Source organism: Lolium rigidum, chromosome 7 (assembly GCF_022539505.1).
Source record: "Lolium rigidum isolate FL_2022 chromosome 7, APGP_CSIRO_Lrig_0.1, whole genome shotgun sequence".
In the NCBI taxonomy this organism is placed as follows: domain Eukaryota; kingdom Viridiplantae; phylum Streptophyta; class Magnoliopsida; order Poales; family Poaceae; genus Lolium; species Lolium rigidum.
Genome location: NC_061514.1, coordinates 90,048,258 through 90,065,127, shown reverse-complemented (window position 1 = coordinate 90,065,127; position 16,870 = coordinate 90,048,258). Strand labels below are relative to the sequence as shown.

The 16,870-nt window shown below is 42.8% G+C and overlaps 1 protein-coding gene across 2 annotated transcripts; it reads left to right on the top strand.

Moving 5' to 3' along the window:
- The first annotated feature begins 13,992 nt into the window (after nucleotides 1–13,992).
- LOC124678813 (cis-zeatin O-glucosyltransferase 1-like) lies at nucleotides 13,993–16,043 on the top strand. Of its 2 annotated transcripts, none has more exons than XM_047214666.1 (2): nucleotides 13,993–14,072; nucleotides 14,209–16,043. In XM_047214666.1, the coding sequence occupies exon 2, from the start codon at nucleotides 14,305–14,307 to the stop codon at nucleotides 15,709–15,711; it is 1,407 nt and encodes a 468-aa protein (XP_047070622.1). In that variant the 5' UTR covers nucleotides 13,993–14,072; nucleotides 14,209–14,304; the 3' UTR covers nucleotides 15,712–16,043. The 2 variants fall into 2 exon arrangements, with proteins under 2 accessions (XP_047070622.1, XP_047070621.1); XM_047214665.1 differs by having other exon boundaries at nucleotides 14,001–14,082.
- The last annotated feature ends 827 nt before the right edge of the window (nucleotides 16,044–16,870 follow it).

Genomic DNA, 16,870 nt, shown 5'->3' with positions numbered 1-16,870 from the left:
GGCACCAATACCATGTAAGCTCCTAGCGATGCATGAAGCTCTAGATGATAATTATGCTTGGCTTGTTCCTGAAAATTTGTTTGATGAGAGTAGCAAGCCCAAGACTAATGAAAAGGGAGCCGCTGAAACTTATGTATCCAACATACTATGCATGGTTGAGAAAACTCCCAACACCCCTGGTTATGATGTTGATGCTTCATCTCTTGATAATACTTGATACACACTTTCTGCGCCTAGCTTTACGGAGACAACCCATGTTTTTACTACAGTACCTTTATTTTATATTTGAGTCTTGGAAGTTGTTTACTACTGTAGCAACCTCTCCTTATCTTAGTTTTGTGCATTGTTGTGCCAAGTAAAGTCGTTGATAGTAAGGTTCATACTAGATTTGGATTACTGCGCAGAAATAGATTTCTTTGCTGTCACGAATCTAAGTCTAATTCTCTGTAGGTAACTCAGAAAATTATGCCAATTTACGTGAGTGATCCTTAGATATGTACGCAACTTTCATTCAATTTGAACATTTTTATTTGAGCAAGTCTGCTGCCTCGATAAAATCCATCTTTACGGACTGTTCTGTTTTGACAGATTCTGCCTTTTATTTCGCATTGCCTCTTTTGCTATGATGGATGAATTTCTTTGTTCCATTAATGTCCAGTAGCTTTATGCAATGTCCAGAAGTGTTAAGAATGATTATGTAACCTCTGAACATGTTAATTTTTATTGTGCACTAACCCTCTAATGAGTTGTTTCGAGTTTGGTGTGGAGGAAGTTTTCAAGGATCAAGAGAGGGAAATGATGCAATATGATCAAGGAGAGTGAAAGCTCTAAGCTTGGGGATACCCCGGTGGTTCACCCCTGCATATTTTAAGAAGACTCAAGCTGTCTAAGCTTGGGGATGCCCAAGGCATCCCCTTCTTCATCGACAACATTATCGGGTTCCTCCCCCGAAACTATATTTTTATTCCATCACATCTTATGTGCTTTGCTTGGAGCGTCGGTTTGTTTTTGTTTTTGTTTTTTTTGAATAAAATGGATCCTAGCATTCATTGTGTGGGAGAGAGACACGCTCCGCTGTTGCATATGGACAAATATGTCCTTAGGCTTTACTCATAGTATTCATGGCGAAGGTTGAATCTTCTTCGTTAAATTATTATATGGTTGGAATTGGGAAATGCTACATATAGTAATTCTAAAATGTCTTGAATAATTTGATACTTGGCAATTGTTGTGCTCATGTTTAAGCTCTTGCATCATCTACTTTGCACCTATTAATGAAGAAACACATAGAGCTTGCTAAATTTGGTTTGCATATTTGGTCTCTCTAAAGTCTAGATAATTTCTAGTATTGAGTTTGAACAACAAGGAAGACGGTGTAGAGTCTTATAATGTTTACAATATGTCTTTTATGTGAGTTTTGCTGCACCGGTTCATCCTTGTGTTTGTTTCAAGTAACCTTGCTAGCCTAAATCTTGTATCGAGAGGGAATACTTCTCATGCATCCAAAATCCTTGAGCCAACCACTATGCCATTTGTGTCCACCATACCTACCTACTACATGGTATTTCTCCGCCATTCCAAAGTAAATTGCTTGAGTGCTACCTTTAAATTTCCATCATTCGCCTTTGCAATATATAGCTCATGGGACAAATAGCCTAAAAACTATTGTGGTATTGAATATGTACTTATGCACTTTATCTCTTATTAAGTTGTTTGTTGCGTGATAACCATGTTCCTGGGGACGCCATCAACTACTCTTTGTTGAATATCATGTGAGTTGCTATGCATGTCCGTCTTGTCTGAAGTAAGGGAGATTTACCACTTTATTGGTTAGAGCATGCATATTGTTAGAGAAGAACATTGGGCCGCTAACTAAAGCCATGAATCATGGTGGAAGTTTCAGTTTTGGACATATATCCTCAATCTCATATGAGAACATTAATTGTTGCTACATACTTATGCATTAAAGAGGAGTCCATTATCTGTTGTCTATGTTATCCCGGTATGGATGTCTAAGTTGAGAATAATCAAAAGCGAGAAATCCAAATGCGAGATTTCTCCTTAGACCTTTGTACAGGCGGCATAGATGTACCCCTTTGTGACACTTGGTTAAAACATGTGTATTGCGATGATCTCGGTAATCCAAGCTAATTAGGACAAGGTGCGGGCACTATTAGTATACTATGCATGAGGCTTGCAACTTGTAAGATATAATTTACATGATACATATGCTTTATTACTACCGTTGACAAAATTGTTTCATGTTTTCAAAACCAAAGCTCTAGCACAAATATAGCAATCGATGCTTCCTCTCGCGAAGGGCCTTTCTTTTACTTTTATGTTGAGTCGGTTCACCTATCTCTCTCCACCTCAAGAAGCAAACACTTGTGTGAACTGTGCATTGATTCCTACATATTTGCATATTGCACTTGTTATATTACTCTATGTTGACAATTATCCATGAGATATACATGTTACAAGTTGAAAGCAACCGCTGAAACTTAATCTTCCTTTGTGTTGCTTCAATACCTTTACTATGAATTTATTGCTTTATGAGTTAACTCTTATGCAAGACTTATTGATGCTTGTCTTGAAGTACTATTCATGAAAAGTCTTTGCTTTATGATTCAGTTGTTTACTCATGTCATTACCATTGTTTTGATCGCTGCATTCATTACATATGCTTACAATAGTATGATCAAGATTATGATGGCATGTCACTCCAGAAATTATCTTTGTTATCGTTTACCTGCTCGGGACGAGCAGAACTAAGCTTGGGGATGCTGATACGTCTCCGACGTATCGATAATTTATTATGTTCCATGCCACATTATTGATGATATCTACATGTTTTATACACATTATATGTCGTATTTATGCATTTTCCGGCACTAACCTATTAACGAGATGCCGAAGAGCCAGCTTGTTGTTTTCTCGCTGTTTTTGGTTTCAGAAATCCTACAAAGGAAATATTCTCGGAATTGGACGAAATCAACGCCCAGGGTCCTATTTTTGCACGAAGCTTCCAGAAGACCGAAGGGGGAAGGAAGTGGGGCCACGAGGCGCCGCCACAACAGGGCGGCGCGGCCCAGCCCTTGGCCGCGCGGCCCTGGTGTGTGGGGCCCTCGTGTGGCCCCCCGCGTTGCCCTTCCGCCTACTTAAAGCCTTCGTCGCGAAACCCCCGCATCGAGAGCCACGATACGGAAAACCCTACCGAGACGCCGCCGCCGCCAATCCCATCTCGGGGATTCTCGGAGATCGCCTCCGGCACCCCGCCGGAGAGGGGAATCATCTCCCGGGGATTCTTCACCGCCATGGTCGCCTCCGGAGTGATGAGTGAGTAGTTCACCCCCGGACTATGGGTCCATAGCAGTAGCTAGATGGTTGTCTTCTCCTCATGTGCTTCATTGTCGGATCTTGTGAGCTGCCTAACATGATCAAGATCATCTATCCGTAATTCTATATGTTGTGTTTGTCGGGATCCGATGGATAGAGAATACTATGTTATGTTGATTATCAATCTATTACCTATGTGTTGTTTATGATCTTGCATGCTCTCCGTTATTAGTAGAGGCTCGGCCAAGTTTTTACTCTTAACTCCAAGAGGGAGTATTTATGCTCGATAGTGGGTTCATGCCTCCATTAAATCTGGGACAGTGACAGAAAGTTCTAAGGTTGTGATGTGCTGTTGCCACTGGGGATAAAACATTGATGCTATGTCCGAGGATGTAGTTATTGATTACATTACGCACCATACTTAATGCAATTGTCTGTTTTTTTGCAACTTAATACTGGAAGGGGTTCGGATGATAACCTGAAGGTGGACTTTTTAGGCATAGATGCATGCTGGATAGCGGTCTATGTACTTTGTCGTAATTCCCAATTAAATCTCACAATACTCATTATATCATGTATGTGCATTGTCATGCTCTCTTTATTTGTCAAATGCCCGACTGTAATTTGTTCACCCAACATGCTATTTATCTTATGGGAGAGACACCTCTAGTGAACTGTGGACCCCGGTCCATTCTTTACATCTGAAATACAAATCTACTGCTATTGTTCTTTACTGTTCTTTGCAAACAATCATCATCCACACTATACATCTAATCCTTTGTTACAACAAGCCGGTGAGATTGACAACCTCACTGTTTCGTTGGGGCAAAGTACTTTGGTTGTGTTGTGCAGGTTCCACGTTGGCGCCGGAATCTCTGGTGTTGCGCCGCACTACATCCCGCCGCCATCAACCTTCAACGTGCTTCTTGGCTCCTCCTGGTTCGATAAACCTTGGTTTCTTTCTGAGGGAAAACTTGCCGCCGTACGCATCACACCTTCCTCTTGGGGTTCCCAACGGACGCGTGCTGTACACGTATCAATACGTCTCAAACGTATCTATAATTTCTTATGTTCCATGCTACTTTTATGATGATACTCACATGTTTTATACACATTATATGTCATTATTATGCATTTTCCGGCACTAACCTATTGACGAGATGCCGAAGAGCCGCTTGTTGTTTTCTCGCTGTTTTTGGTTCAGAAATCCTACAAAGGAAATATTCTCGGAATTGGACGAAATCAACGCCCAGGGTCTTATTTTTCCACGAAGCTTCCAGAAGACCGAAAGGATAACGAAGTGGGGCGACGAGGCGCCGACACAACAGGGCGGCGCGGCCCAGGCCTTGGCCGCGCGGCCCTGGCGTGTGGGGCCCTCGTGACGCCCCTAAACCTACCCTTCCGCCTACTTAAAGCCTCCGTCGCGAATACCCCAGTACCGAGAGTCACGATACGGAAAACCTTACTGAGACGCCGCCGCCGCCAATCCCATCTCGGGGGATTCAGGAGATCGCCTTCGGCACCCTGCCGGAGAGGGGAATCATCTCCCGGAGGGCTCTTCATCGCCATGATCGCCTCCGGATCGATGTGTGAGTAGTTCACCCCTGGCCTATGGGTCCATAGCAGTAGCTAGATGGTTGTCTTCTCCTCATTGTGATATCATGTTAGATCTTGTGAGCTTCCTATCATGATCAAGATCATCTATTTGTAATGTTACATGTTGTGTTTGTTGGGATCCGATGAATATTGAATACTATGTCAAGTTGATTATCAATCTATCATATATGTTGTTTATGTTTTTGCATGCTCTCCTTTGCTAGTAGAGGCTCTGGCCAAGTTGATACTTGTGACTCCAAGAGGGATTATTTATGCTCGATAGTGGGTTCATGCCTCCATTGAATCTGGGACAGTGACAGAAAGTTCTAAGGTTGTGGATGTGATGTTGCCACTAGGGATAAAACATCGATAATTTGTGTAAGGATATTTGTGTTGATTACATTGCGCACCATACTTAATGCAATTGTCTATTGTTGCAACTTAATACTGGAAGGGGTTCGGATGATAACCTGAAGGTGGACGTTTTAGGCATAGATGCATGCTGGATAGCGGTCGATGTACTTTGTCGTAATGCCCTGATTAAATCTAGTACTCATCATGATATATGTATGTGCATTGTTATGCCTTCTTTATTTGTCAATTGCCCAACTGTAATTCGTTCACCCAACATGCTATTTATCTTATGGGAGAGACACCACTAGTGAACTGTGGACCCCGGTCCATTCTTTACATCTGAAATACAATCTACTGCAATTGTTCTTTAATGTTCTTCGCAAACAATCATCTTCCACACAATACGTTTAATCTTTTGTTTACAGCAAGCCGGTGAGATTGACAACCTCACTATTACGTTGGGGCAAAGTACTTTGATTGTGTTGTGCAGGTTCCACGTTGGCGCCGGAATCCCTGGTGTTGCGCCGCACTACACTCCGTCACCAACAACCTTCACGTGTTCCTTGACTCCTACTGGTTCGATAACCTTGGTTTCTTACTGAGGGAAAACTTGTTGTTGTACGCATCACACCTTCCTCTTGGGGTTCCCAACGGACGTGTGTCTCACGCGCCATCAAGCATATTTTCTGGCGCCGTTGCCGGGGAGATCAAGCCACGCTGCAAGGGGAGTTTCCCACATCCAATCTCTTTAGTTTGTTTTTGTCTTGCTTTACTTTACTTTATTTACTGCTTTGTTTGCTCTTATATCAAAAATACAAAAAAATTAGTTGCTAGCTTTACTTTATTTACTGTCTTGTTCTCCATATTAAAAACACAAAAAAAATTAGTTACTTGCATTTACTTTATTTAGTTTGCTTTATTTACTACTGCTAAAATGGTTACTGTTGAGAATACTAAGTTGTGTGATTTCACTAGCGCAAATAATAATGATTTCTTATGCAAACCTATTGCTCCACCTGCTACTACAGCAGAATTCTTTGAAATTAAACCTGTTTTACTAAATCTTGTTATGAGAGAGCAATTTTCTGGTGTTAGTTCTGATGATGCTGCTGCCCATCTTAATAATTTTGTTGAACTATGTGAAATGCAAAAGTATAAGGATGTAGATGGTGACATTATAAAATTGAAATTGTTTCCTTTCTCCTTAAGAGGAAGAGCCAAAGATTGGTTGCTATCTCTACCTAGAAATAGTATTGATTCATGGACTAAATGTAAGGATGCTTTTATTGGTAGATATTATCCTCCCGCTAAAATTATATCTTTGAGAAGTAGCATAATGAATTTTAAGCAATTAGATAATGAACATGTTGCTCAAGCATGGGAGAGAATGAAATATTTGGTGAAGAATTGCCCTACCCATGGACTGACTACTTGGATGATCATCCAAACCTTCTATGCAGGATTGAATTTTTCTTCGCGGAACCTATTGGATTCAGCTGCTGGAGGTACCTTTATGTCCATTACTTTGGGGGCGGCAACAAAGCTTCTTGATGATATGATGATAAATTACTCGAATGGCACACGGAAAGAGCTCCACAAGGTAAGAAGGTAAATTCTGTTGAAGAAACCTCCTCCTTGAGTGATAAGATTGATGCTATTATGTCTATGCTTGCGAATGGTAGATCTAATGTTGATCCTAATAATGTTCCTTTAGCTTCATTGGTTGCCCAAGAAGAACATGTTGATGTGAACTTCATTAAAAGTAATAATTTCAACAACAATGCTTATAGGAATAATTCTGGTAACAACTATATGCCATATCCTTCTGCTAATGGTAATGGTTATGGTAATTCTTATGGTAGATTTGTTTCGCCTAATGAGGAAAAGATGTTAGAAATTGAAAGAGCTACTAAGAGATTTATGTAATCACAATATGAGCAAAATCAATTGTTTACTAAAACTATGAATGAACAATCTGCCTTGTTGAAAAATATAGGAAATCAACTTGAAAATTTAAATACGGAGATTTCTGGTTTGCAAACTAAGCTTTCAAATGCTGAAAACCGAATCTCATACATGTCTCACGTCCACAATCTTATTTAATTAATAAAATGGCTGCTAAACCTGAGGATATTGATAATAAAATTGTTACTACAGCAAATGCCATCCAAGTTCGAATTAATGAGAATATTAGATTGATGGCTGAATTGCATGCTAGGTTGGGAAAGAGAAGAAAACGAAAAACTAGCTAAAGAGAATAATGTAGCTAAAGTTTGGACTATTACCACCACTAGTAATGATAATGGTTCACATGTTGCTACACCTCCTACTATCAATGGTAAAATAATTGGTGTTGGCAATGTTTCTACTCCTAGTGCAAAGCGTGCAAAACTGCCTGAAACTGCTAAATTTTTTCAAAATATTGAGGACAATGATCCCATTGCTGTAGGTCATAATGGTTTAGATTTTGATGATTGTCACATCTCTTAAGTTATAAAGTTCTTACAAAAACTTGCTAAAAGTCCCAATGCTAGTGCAATAAATTTGGCCTTTACAAAACATATTACAAATGCTCTCATAAAAGCTAGAGAAGAGAAACTAAAACTTGAAACTTCTATTCCTAGGAAGTTAGAAGATGGTTGGGAGCCCATCATTAAGATGAGGGTCAATGATTTTGATTGTAATGCTTTATGTGATCTTGGTGCAAGTATTTCTGTTATGCCTAAGAAAATCTATGATATGCTTGACTTGCCACCATTGAAAAATTGTTATTTGGATGTTAATCTTGCTGATAATGCTATAAAGAAACCTTTGGGGAGGATTGATAATGTTCGCATTATGGTTAACAATAACCTTGTCCCCGTTGATTTTATTGTCTTGGATATTGAATGCAATGCATCTTGTCCCATTATATTGGGAAGACCTTTTCTTCGAACTGTTGGTGCCACCATTGATATGAAGGAAGGTAATATTAAATATCAATTTCCTCTCAAGAAAGGTATGGAACACTTCCCTAGAAAGAGAATGAAGTTACCTTATGATTCTATTATTACAACAAATTATGATGTTGATGCTTCGTCTCTTGATAATACTTGATTCACACTTCCTGCGCCTAGCTGAAAGGCATTAAAGAAAAGCGCTTATGGGAGACAACCCATTATTTTACTACAGCACTTTTGTTTTATATTTGAATCTTGGAAGTTGTTACTACTGTAGCAACCTCTCCTTATCTTTATTTTATTGCATTGTTGTGTCAAGTAAAGTCTTTGATAGTAAAGTTAATACTAGATTTGGATTACTGCGCAGAAACAGATTTCTTGCTGTCACGAATTTGGGTAGGATTCTCTGTAGGTAACTCAAGAAAAATCTGCCAATTTACGTGCGTGATCCTTAGATATTTAAGCAACTTTCATTCAATTTGAGCATTTTCATCTGAGTAAGTTAAGTGCCTCTAAAAAATTCGTCTTTACGGACTGTTCTGTTTTGACAGATTCTGCCTTTTATTTCGCATTGCCTGTTTTGCTATGTTTGATGGATTTCTTTGTTCCATTAAATTTCAGTAGCTTTGTGCAATGTCCAGAAGTGTTAAGTATGATTATGTCACCTCTGATTATATGAATATTCAATTATGCACTAACCCTCTAATGAGTTTGTTTTGACTTTGGTGTGGAGGAAGTTTTCAAGGGTCAAGAGAGGAGGATGATACAATATGATCAAGAAGAGTGAAAAGTCTAAGCTTGGGGATGCCCCCGTGGTTCATCCCTGCATATTTTAAGAAGACTCAAGCATCTAAGCTTGGGGATGCCCAAGGCATCCCTTCTTCATCGACAACTTATCAGGTCACCTCTAGTGAAACTATATTTTTATTCCGTCACATCTTATGTGATTTACTTGGAGCGTCTGTTTGTTTTTGTTTTTGTTTTTATTTGAATAAAATCGGATCCTAGCATTCTTTATGTGGGAGAGAGATACGCTCCGTTGTTTCGTATGAACACATGTGTTCTTAGCTTTATTCTTAATGTTCATTGTGAATGTTGAACTACTTCATTCATTGTTATATGGTTGGAAACGGAAAATGCTGCATGTGGTAATTGGTATAATGTCTTGAATAATTTTATACTTGGCAATTTTTGTGCTCATATAGATCATGTTTAAGCTCTTGCATCATGTACTTTGTACCTATTAATGAAAAACTACATAGATCTTGTTAAAATTTGGTTTGCATGATTGGTCTCTAGAGTCTAGATATTTTCTGGTTAAGGTGTTTGAACAACAAGGAGACGATGTAAAGTCTTATAATATTTACAATATGTTCATATGTGAGCTTTGCTGCGCCGTTTTATACTTGAGTTTGCTTCAAACAACTTTGCTAGCCTAGCCTTGTATTGAGAGGAATTCTTCTCGTGCATCCAAATCCTTGAGCCAAAAACTATGCCATTTGTGTCCACCATACCTACCTACCACATGGTTTTTCTCTGCCATTCCAAAGTACATTACTTGAGTGCTACCTTTAAAATTCTATCCTTTGCCTTTGCAATATATAGCTCATGGGAAAAATAGCCTTAAAAACTATTGTGGTGAAGAATATGTACTTATGTATCTTATTTCTTAATAAGTTGCTTGTTGAGCGGTAACCATGTTTCTGGGGACGCCATCAACTTTTACCTTTGTTGAATATCATGTGAGTTGCTATGCATGTTCGTCTTGTCTCGAAGTAAGGGCGATTTTCATGATCAAATGGTTTGAGTATGCATATTGTTAGAGAAGAACATTGGACCGCTAACTAAAGCCATGATCCATGGTGGAAGTTTCAGTTTGGACAATTAATCCTCAATCTCTTATGAGAATTTTATCTGTTGTTGAATGCTTATGCATTAAAGAGGAGTCCATTATCTATTGTCTATGTTGTCCCGGTATGGATGTCTAAGTTGAGAATAATCAAAAGCGAGAAATCCAATGCGAACTTTCTCCTTAGACCTTTGTACATGCGGCATAGAGGTACCCCTTTGTGACACTTGGTTGAAACATATGCTATGTGATGATAATCCGTGTTAATCCAAGCTAATTAGGACAAGGTGCGAGCACTATTGGTATACTATGCATGAGGCTTGCAACTTATAGGATGTCTTATACATAACACATATGATTTATTACTACCGTTGACAAAATTGTTTCTATGTTTTCAAAATGAAAAGCTCTAGCACAAAAATAGTAATCCATGCTTCCCTCTGCGAAAGGCCATTCTTTTACTTTATTGTTGAGTCAGTTACCTACTTCTTTCTATCTCAGAAGCAAACACTTGTGTAAACTGTGTGCATTGATTCCTACATGTTTACCTATTGCACTTGTTATATTACTTTGTGTTGACAATTATCCATGAGATATACATGTTGAAGTTGAAAGCAACCGCTGAAACTTATATCTTCCTTTGTGTTGTTTCAAAGCTTTCTACTAAGAATTTATTGCTTTATGAGTAACTCTTATGCAAGTCTTATTGATGCTTGTCTTGAAAGTACTATTCATGAAAAGTCTTTGCTATATGATTCAGCTGTTTACTCATTGTCTTCACCATTGCTTCGAATCGCTGCATTCATCTCATATGCTTTACAATAGTATTGATCAAGATTATGATAGCATGTCACTTCAGAAATTATCTTTGTTATCGTTTACCTACTCGAGGGCGAGTAGGAACTAAGCTTGGGGATGCTTGATACGTCTCAAACGTATCTATAATTTCTTATGTTCCATGCTAATTTTATGATGATACTCACATGTTTTATACACATTATATGTTATTATTATGCATTTTCCGGCACTAACCTATTGACGAGATGCCGAAGAGCCGATTCGTTGTTTTCGCTGTTTTTGGTTTCAGAAATCCTACAAAGGAAATATTCTCGGAATTGGACGAAATCAACGCCCAGGGTCTTATTTTTCCACGAAGCTTCCAGAAGACCGAAAGGATAACGAAGTGGGGCGACGAGGCGCCGACACAACAGGGCGGCGCGGCCCAGGCCTTGGCCGCGCGGCCCTGGCGTGTGGGGCCCTCGTGACGCCCCTAAACCTACCCTTCCGCCTACTTAAAGCCTTCGTCGCGAATACCCCAGTACCGAGAGCCACGATACGGAAAACCTTACGGAGACGCCGCCGCCGCCAATCCCATCTCGGGGGATTCAGGAAATCGCCTCCGGCACCCTGCCGGAGAGGGGAATCATCTCCCGGAGGGCTCTTCATCGCCATGATCGCCTCCGGATCGATGTGTGAGTAGTTCACCCCTGGACTATGGGTCCATAGCAGTAGCTAGATGGTTGTCTTCTCCTCATTGTGCTATCATGTTAGATCTTGTGAGCTGCCTATCATGATCAAGATCATCTATTTGTAATGCTACATGTTGTGTTTGTTGGGATCCGATGAATATTGAATACTATGTCAAGTTGATTATCAATCTATCATATATGTTGTTTATGTTCTTGCATGCTCTCCGTTGCTAGTAGAGGCTCGGCCAAGTTGATACTTGTGACTCCAAGAGGGAGTATTTATGCTCGATAGTGGGTTCATGCCTCCATTGAATCTGGGACGATGACGGAAAGTTCTAAGGTTGTGGATGTGTTGTTGCCACTAGGGATAAAACATCGATGCTTTGTCTAAGGATATTTGTGTTGATTACATTACGCACCATACTTAATGCAATTGTCTGTTGTTGCAACTTAATACTGAAAGGGGTTCGGATGATAACCTGAAGGTGGACTTTTTAGGCATAGATGCATGCTGGATAGCGGCCTATGTACTTTGTCGTAATTCCCTGATTAAATCTTATAGTACTCATCATGATATATGTATGTGCATTGTTATGCCTTCTTTATTTATCAATTGCCCAATTGTAATTCGTTCAGCCAACATGCTATTTATCTTATGGGAGAGACACCACTAGTGAACTGTGGACCCCGGTCCATTCTTTACATCTGAAATACAATCTACTGCAATTGTTCTTTACTGTTCTTCGCAAACAATCATCTTCCACACAATACGTTTAATCCTTTGTTTACACAGCAAGCCGGTGAGATTGACAACCTCACCGTTACGTTGGGGCAAAGTACTTTGATTATGTTGTGCAGGTTCCACGTTGGCGCCGGAATCCCTGGTGTTGCGCCGCACTACACTCCGTCACCAACAACCTTCACGTGTTCCTTGACTCCTACTGGTTCGATAACCTTGGTTTCTTACTGAGGGAAAATCTGCTGCTGTACGCATCACACCTTCCTCTTGGGGTTCCCAACTTACGTGTGTCTCACACGCCATCAGGCTCCTCTACCCGATTTTGAATTTTCGGGTTCCACTACCCCGAGTTTTATAATTCGGGTTTCCCGAAACCGACAGTGTATTATTTCCGGAAAAACTCAAAATCGAGTATTATTTCTGAACTAAGCAAAATAAGTGTATTATTTTAAAAAAAAAAATCGCCAGCCTATGCATCAATATGATGCACACGGCTTTATTTATTAAAGTGTTTCAGATGTCAAGAGATTCAACACCTTTCATCAAGGATCAAAGAGGATCGATACATGTACCAACCATCGAAAAATGGAAAACAACATAAGATTATCCATTATGTAGCCTACTAGTGTGTTGCCGCTATGACTTTTGTTTCTTTCCAAATCTCTATCACTTGCAGGAATGAATTGATTGTCAGTGTTGTTGATGCTTGATTAGATCTGTTCAGCTACGTCGTCGCGTATGGTTGAGGCTTGATTAGTTCTCATCTGCAACACGTAGCGACCCAGCACGGAAGACAATTCTGCTATGTTCGCTATCCATAGCCAGACAGAGAAAACGGGTGGGCAGAAGACGGCAAACGTTGTCATGCTGCAGCTTATGAAAGAATACTGAATACACATATGATACAGCAGATATTCTTCAGTCGCTGGGGCAGAAATAGATCACAGGGAGATTCTGGTTTTGTGATCTGATGCGGACGGCGGTGGCGTTTTCCTGTTGGCGCGGCAACGCCGGCACCTCGATGCGCGGCCGTCCATGCATGTAGATGGTCCACATTCGGCCTCGTCTGTGTGAAGCGCCGTATAATTGGAAGGTCCAGTGTGTGCTCCAAACTCTAAAATTTGTACGTTCATTGGACTTCTTTTGGAAGAAACCATTGGCTAATTCATCACGTCGAGGCTACCGAAGTGACGATGCCCCCACTCATCCCTCTTCGAGTGTTCGAGTTTCAGTTGCGCTCTTGTTCAGTTGCCCTGATATACCTTCTCGTCAGCTAAAGCGACGGTGTAGCATTGTGCTTCCGATACATGACATGCGTCAGGTTATACAATGTGACGCGCGCGGGGGGGGGGGGGGGGGGAGGGGTAGCATGTCGATGTTCAGAGAGGAGAATATAATGGTTACAAACACAAGGCGACCGGCCAAAAGCTAGAAAACAAGCTGAGAGGGCGGAGGAAACATCAGATTCTTCTTTCTTGTGGATGAAGTTACTACGTCACCGTTTTCGTTTTGGGCTTGCACTCTCGCGCTACAATAGATCGGCCGGTCGTCTGTCGTCACTGGTGACGAAGGCGGCACGTCCCTCTGCCGCTGAGTGATCCAGGCCTGCCCAGTGTCGTCGGCCACGAGCTTTATAGCAAGCAAATACAAACCGGCAGGGTTGCGGGAAGTCTTTGCTCTACCATGCTGATCCAATCCTCTCATCAGTGATTTGGTTGTTCAGCGTCACCACAATCGACTCATGCCGCTTCAACCGAGGATCGGCGTCTCCATTGGGTGATGTTGACATCATGAGTACTAGTAAGAAGAAGGAACAACACACTTGGAGTATCTTCGATTCTAATATCATAGTTTAATTGCGACGTCACCAATGGATTGCTCTGCATACTGAGCTAAATTACTCAACTCATTGCCTGGTGGTTGCAGAGAATTTTGGTCTATCTATATATTGCGACTCTGACCTCCTCTCAATCTGTGCAACACAAGAAAAGTTCAGAAGCACAGTACACAGCCAGAAATTCAATGGCGCTCGACTCGATCGAGTCTGTGGCCTTGGTCGCGGTGCCCTTCCCCGCGCAGGGCCACCTGAACCAGCTCCTGCACCTCTCCCTGCTGGTCGCGTCGCGGGGACTCTCTGTGCACTACGCCGCGCCCGCGGCGCACGTCCGGCAGGCGCAATCGCGCGTTCACGGCTGGGACCCCGGCGCCCTCGCCTCCATCCAGTTCCACAACCTCGACGTCTCCACCTACGAGTCCCCGGCCCCCGACCCGACCGCCGCGTCCCCCTTCCCCAGCCACCTTATGCCCATGTGGGAGACCTTCACCGCCGCCGCTCGCGCCCCTCTCGCCGTCCTTCTCGAGCGCCTGTCAGCTACCTACCGTCGCGTTGTCGTCGTGTACGACAACCTGAACGCCTTCGCCGCCGTCGAGGCGTCGCGGCTGAGCAACGGCGAGGCCTTCGGGCTGCAGTGCGTGGCCATCTCGTACAGCATGGCGTGGCTGGACAAGGAGCATAGGCTCCTGCGCGACCACGACCTCCAGTTCCTCCCCATCGACGCGTGCACGACCAAGGAGTTCTTGGAGTTCGTCTTCCGGGCAGCGGGGGAGATGCAGAACAGGGGAAGCCTCCCCTCGTCCGGCCTGGTCATGAACACCTGCCGCGCGCTTGAGGGCGAGTTCATCGATGTCATCGCCGAGCACCCGCAGTTCAAGGAGCGGAAGCTCTTCGCGGTCGGGCCGCTGAACCCGCTGCTGGACGCGAGCGCCCGGGCGCCGGGGAAGACGCTGCACGAGTGCATGGACTGGCTCGACGCGCAGCCAGAGGAATCGGTGCTCTACGTGTCCTTCGGGACGACGACGTCATTCCGGGTTGAGCAGATTGCGGAGATGGCCGCGGCGATCAAGGGCAGCAAACAGAGGTTCATCTGGGTACTGCGCGACGCCGACCGGGCCGACATATTCGCAGAGTCGGGCGGCGAGAGTCCCTACGAGAAGCTACTGTCCGAGTTCACTAGAGAAACCAAGGGGACGGGACTGGTGATCACCGGGTGGGCGCCGCAGCTGGAGATCCTGGCGCACGGCGCCACGGCGGCGTTCATGAGCCACTGCGGCTGGAACTCCACCATGGAAAGCTTAAGCCACGGCAAGCCGATCCTCGCTTGGCCAATGCACTCCGATCAGCCGTGGGACGCGGAGCTTCTCTGCAAGTACCTCAAGGTCGGCCTCCTCGTGAGGCCATGGGAGAAGCACAGTGAGGTGGTACCATCAGCGGCCATCCAGGAGGTGATCGAGGAGGCGATGGTCTCGGACAATGGGATGGTGGTGCGGCACCGGGCGAAGGTGCTCGGTGAGGCTGTTCGTGCCTCCGTAGCAGAGGGCGGCTCCTCTAGCAAAGGCCTTGATGACTTTGTTGCTTACATCACAAGGTGATCGCCGGTACGTACCGGCGTACGGGAGTGACTCCATACTGGGTGGTGCTATGATTCTCCGATGCGGCTTCATCAGATGAGTTTGAATTTAGATTTTTTGTATGAAAAAATCCGGATTTTAATGTAAATGGCATAGAGTTGATCAACGTTCATTTTTAAACAAATTTCACAACGCTATAATGCGGGAAACCACAAATTCCACAACATTGTCTTTCTAAATTTTATTGAGCCAACATTAGGATTTTAATCCCGAGATAAGAACAAATCAAAAGCCGTGGGATTGTCAAGTTTCCTTTTTATGCCGGTCCCTTCTTCCCGCCTGGTCCGGCTGGTCCTCCCTGACCTGTAGTATAAAGATAAAAAACTGGAAAAGATGTGACATTGCTGAGTCGGATTCCTCTTCACCCTGTGGGGCAGTTTTTTGTGGTTATACCAGTACCTCGGTCGAAGGCCGTGTTGCGCTGCTCATTGGACGGGGCGGGAACGCGTTGTCGCAAAAAATCACTGCTTTCCCCACACGCATGTACACAGGCTGCATGTTACAGCCACTAGTGGGGCGCCTCCTCACCGGTGCTGTGCGGCCCAAGGGCGGTAATTCTCTCTCAAGTTCCATTCCTACTTCCATTTACGATGCAACCTCTGTTTCTTCACATTGGACAATGCACGTTAGGTGTTTGAAGAATTGCTCACATGCCAACGCTCCATGCAAGCATTTTCGTTTGGAACAATTTATAATTTTGTTTATGTTGAATCAAGGGTTTTCAGATGAGAAGCAAAATTGATGGTCATTTGTTATTCGTATGTTGTTTAAGGTGACTATCTGTGCAGAAATAGGGAGAGCTCTATTCTTGACTGATAGTGATGCAAAACAATGAAATTATTTGCTATATATAGATTATCACCGTTTGCATTTATTTTCTGAATTCTCATTAATCATTACAACTCTGCAGGTGTTAGAGTTTGGCTTGCTTATTCTGGTCAGAGCATGTGTAGGTGGAGCAAATGGAACAAGTAGTGGGGAAACAACATCAAACAGTGGGCATCGGCAAGAGAAATTGTTTTTTATGATTGCCAATTATTTTTACTGTAATTGTGAATTGTTAGCTTTCAGGGTATATACTAAAAAAATCAATATGTGGAGTGACACTTAGAGAGTTCCA

Bases quoted from the DNA above. Each gene is read 5' to 3' on its own strand.
- LOC124678813 (XM_047214666.1), top strand. From the start codon at position 14,305: ATGGCGCTCGACTCGATCGAGTCTGTGGCCTTGGTCGCGGTGCCCTTC.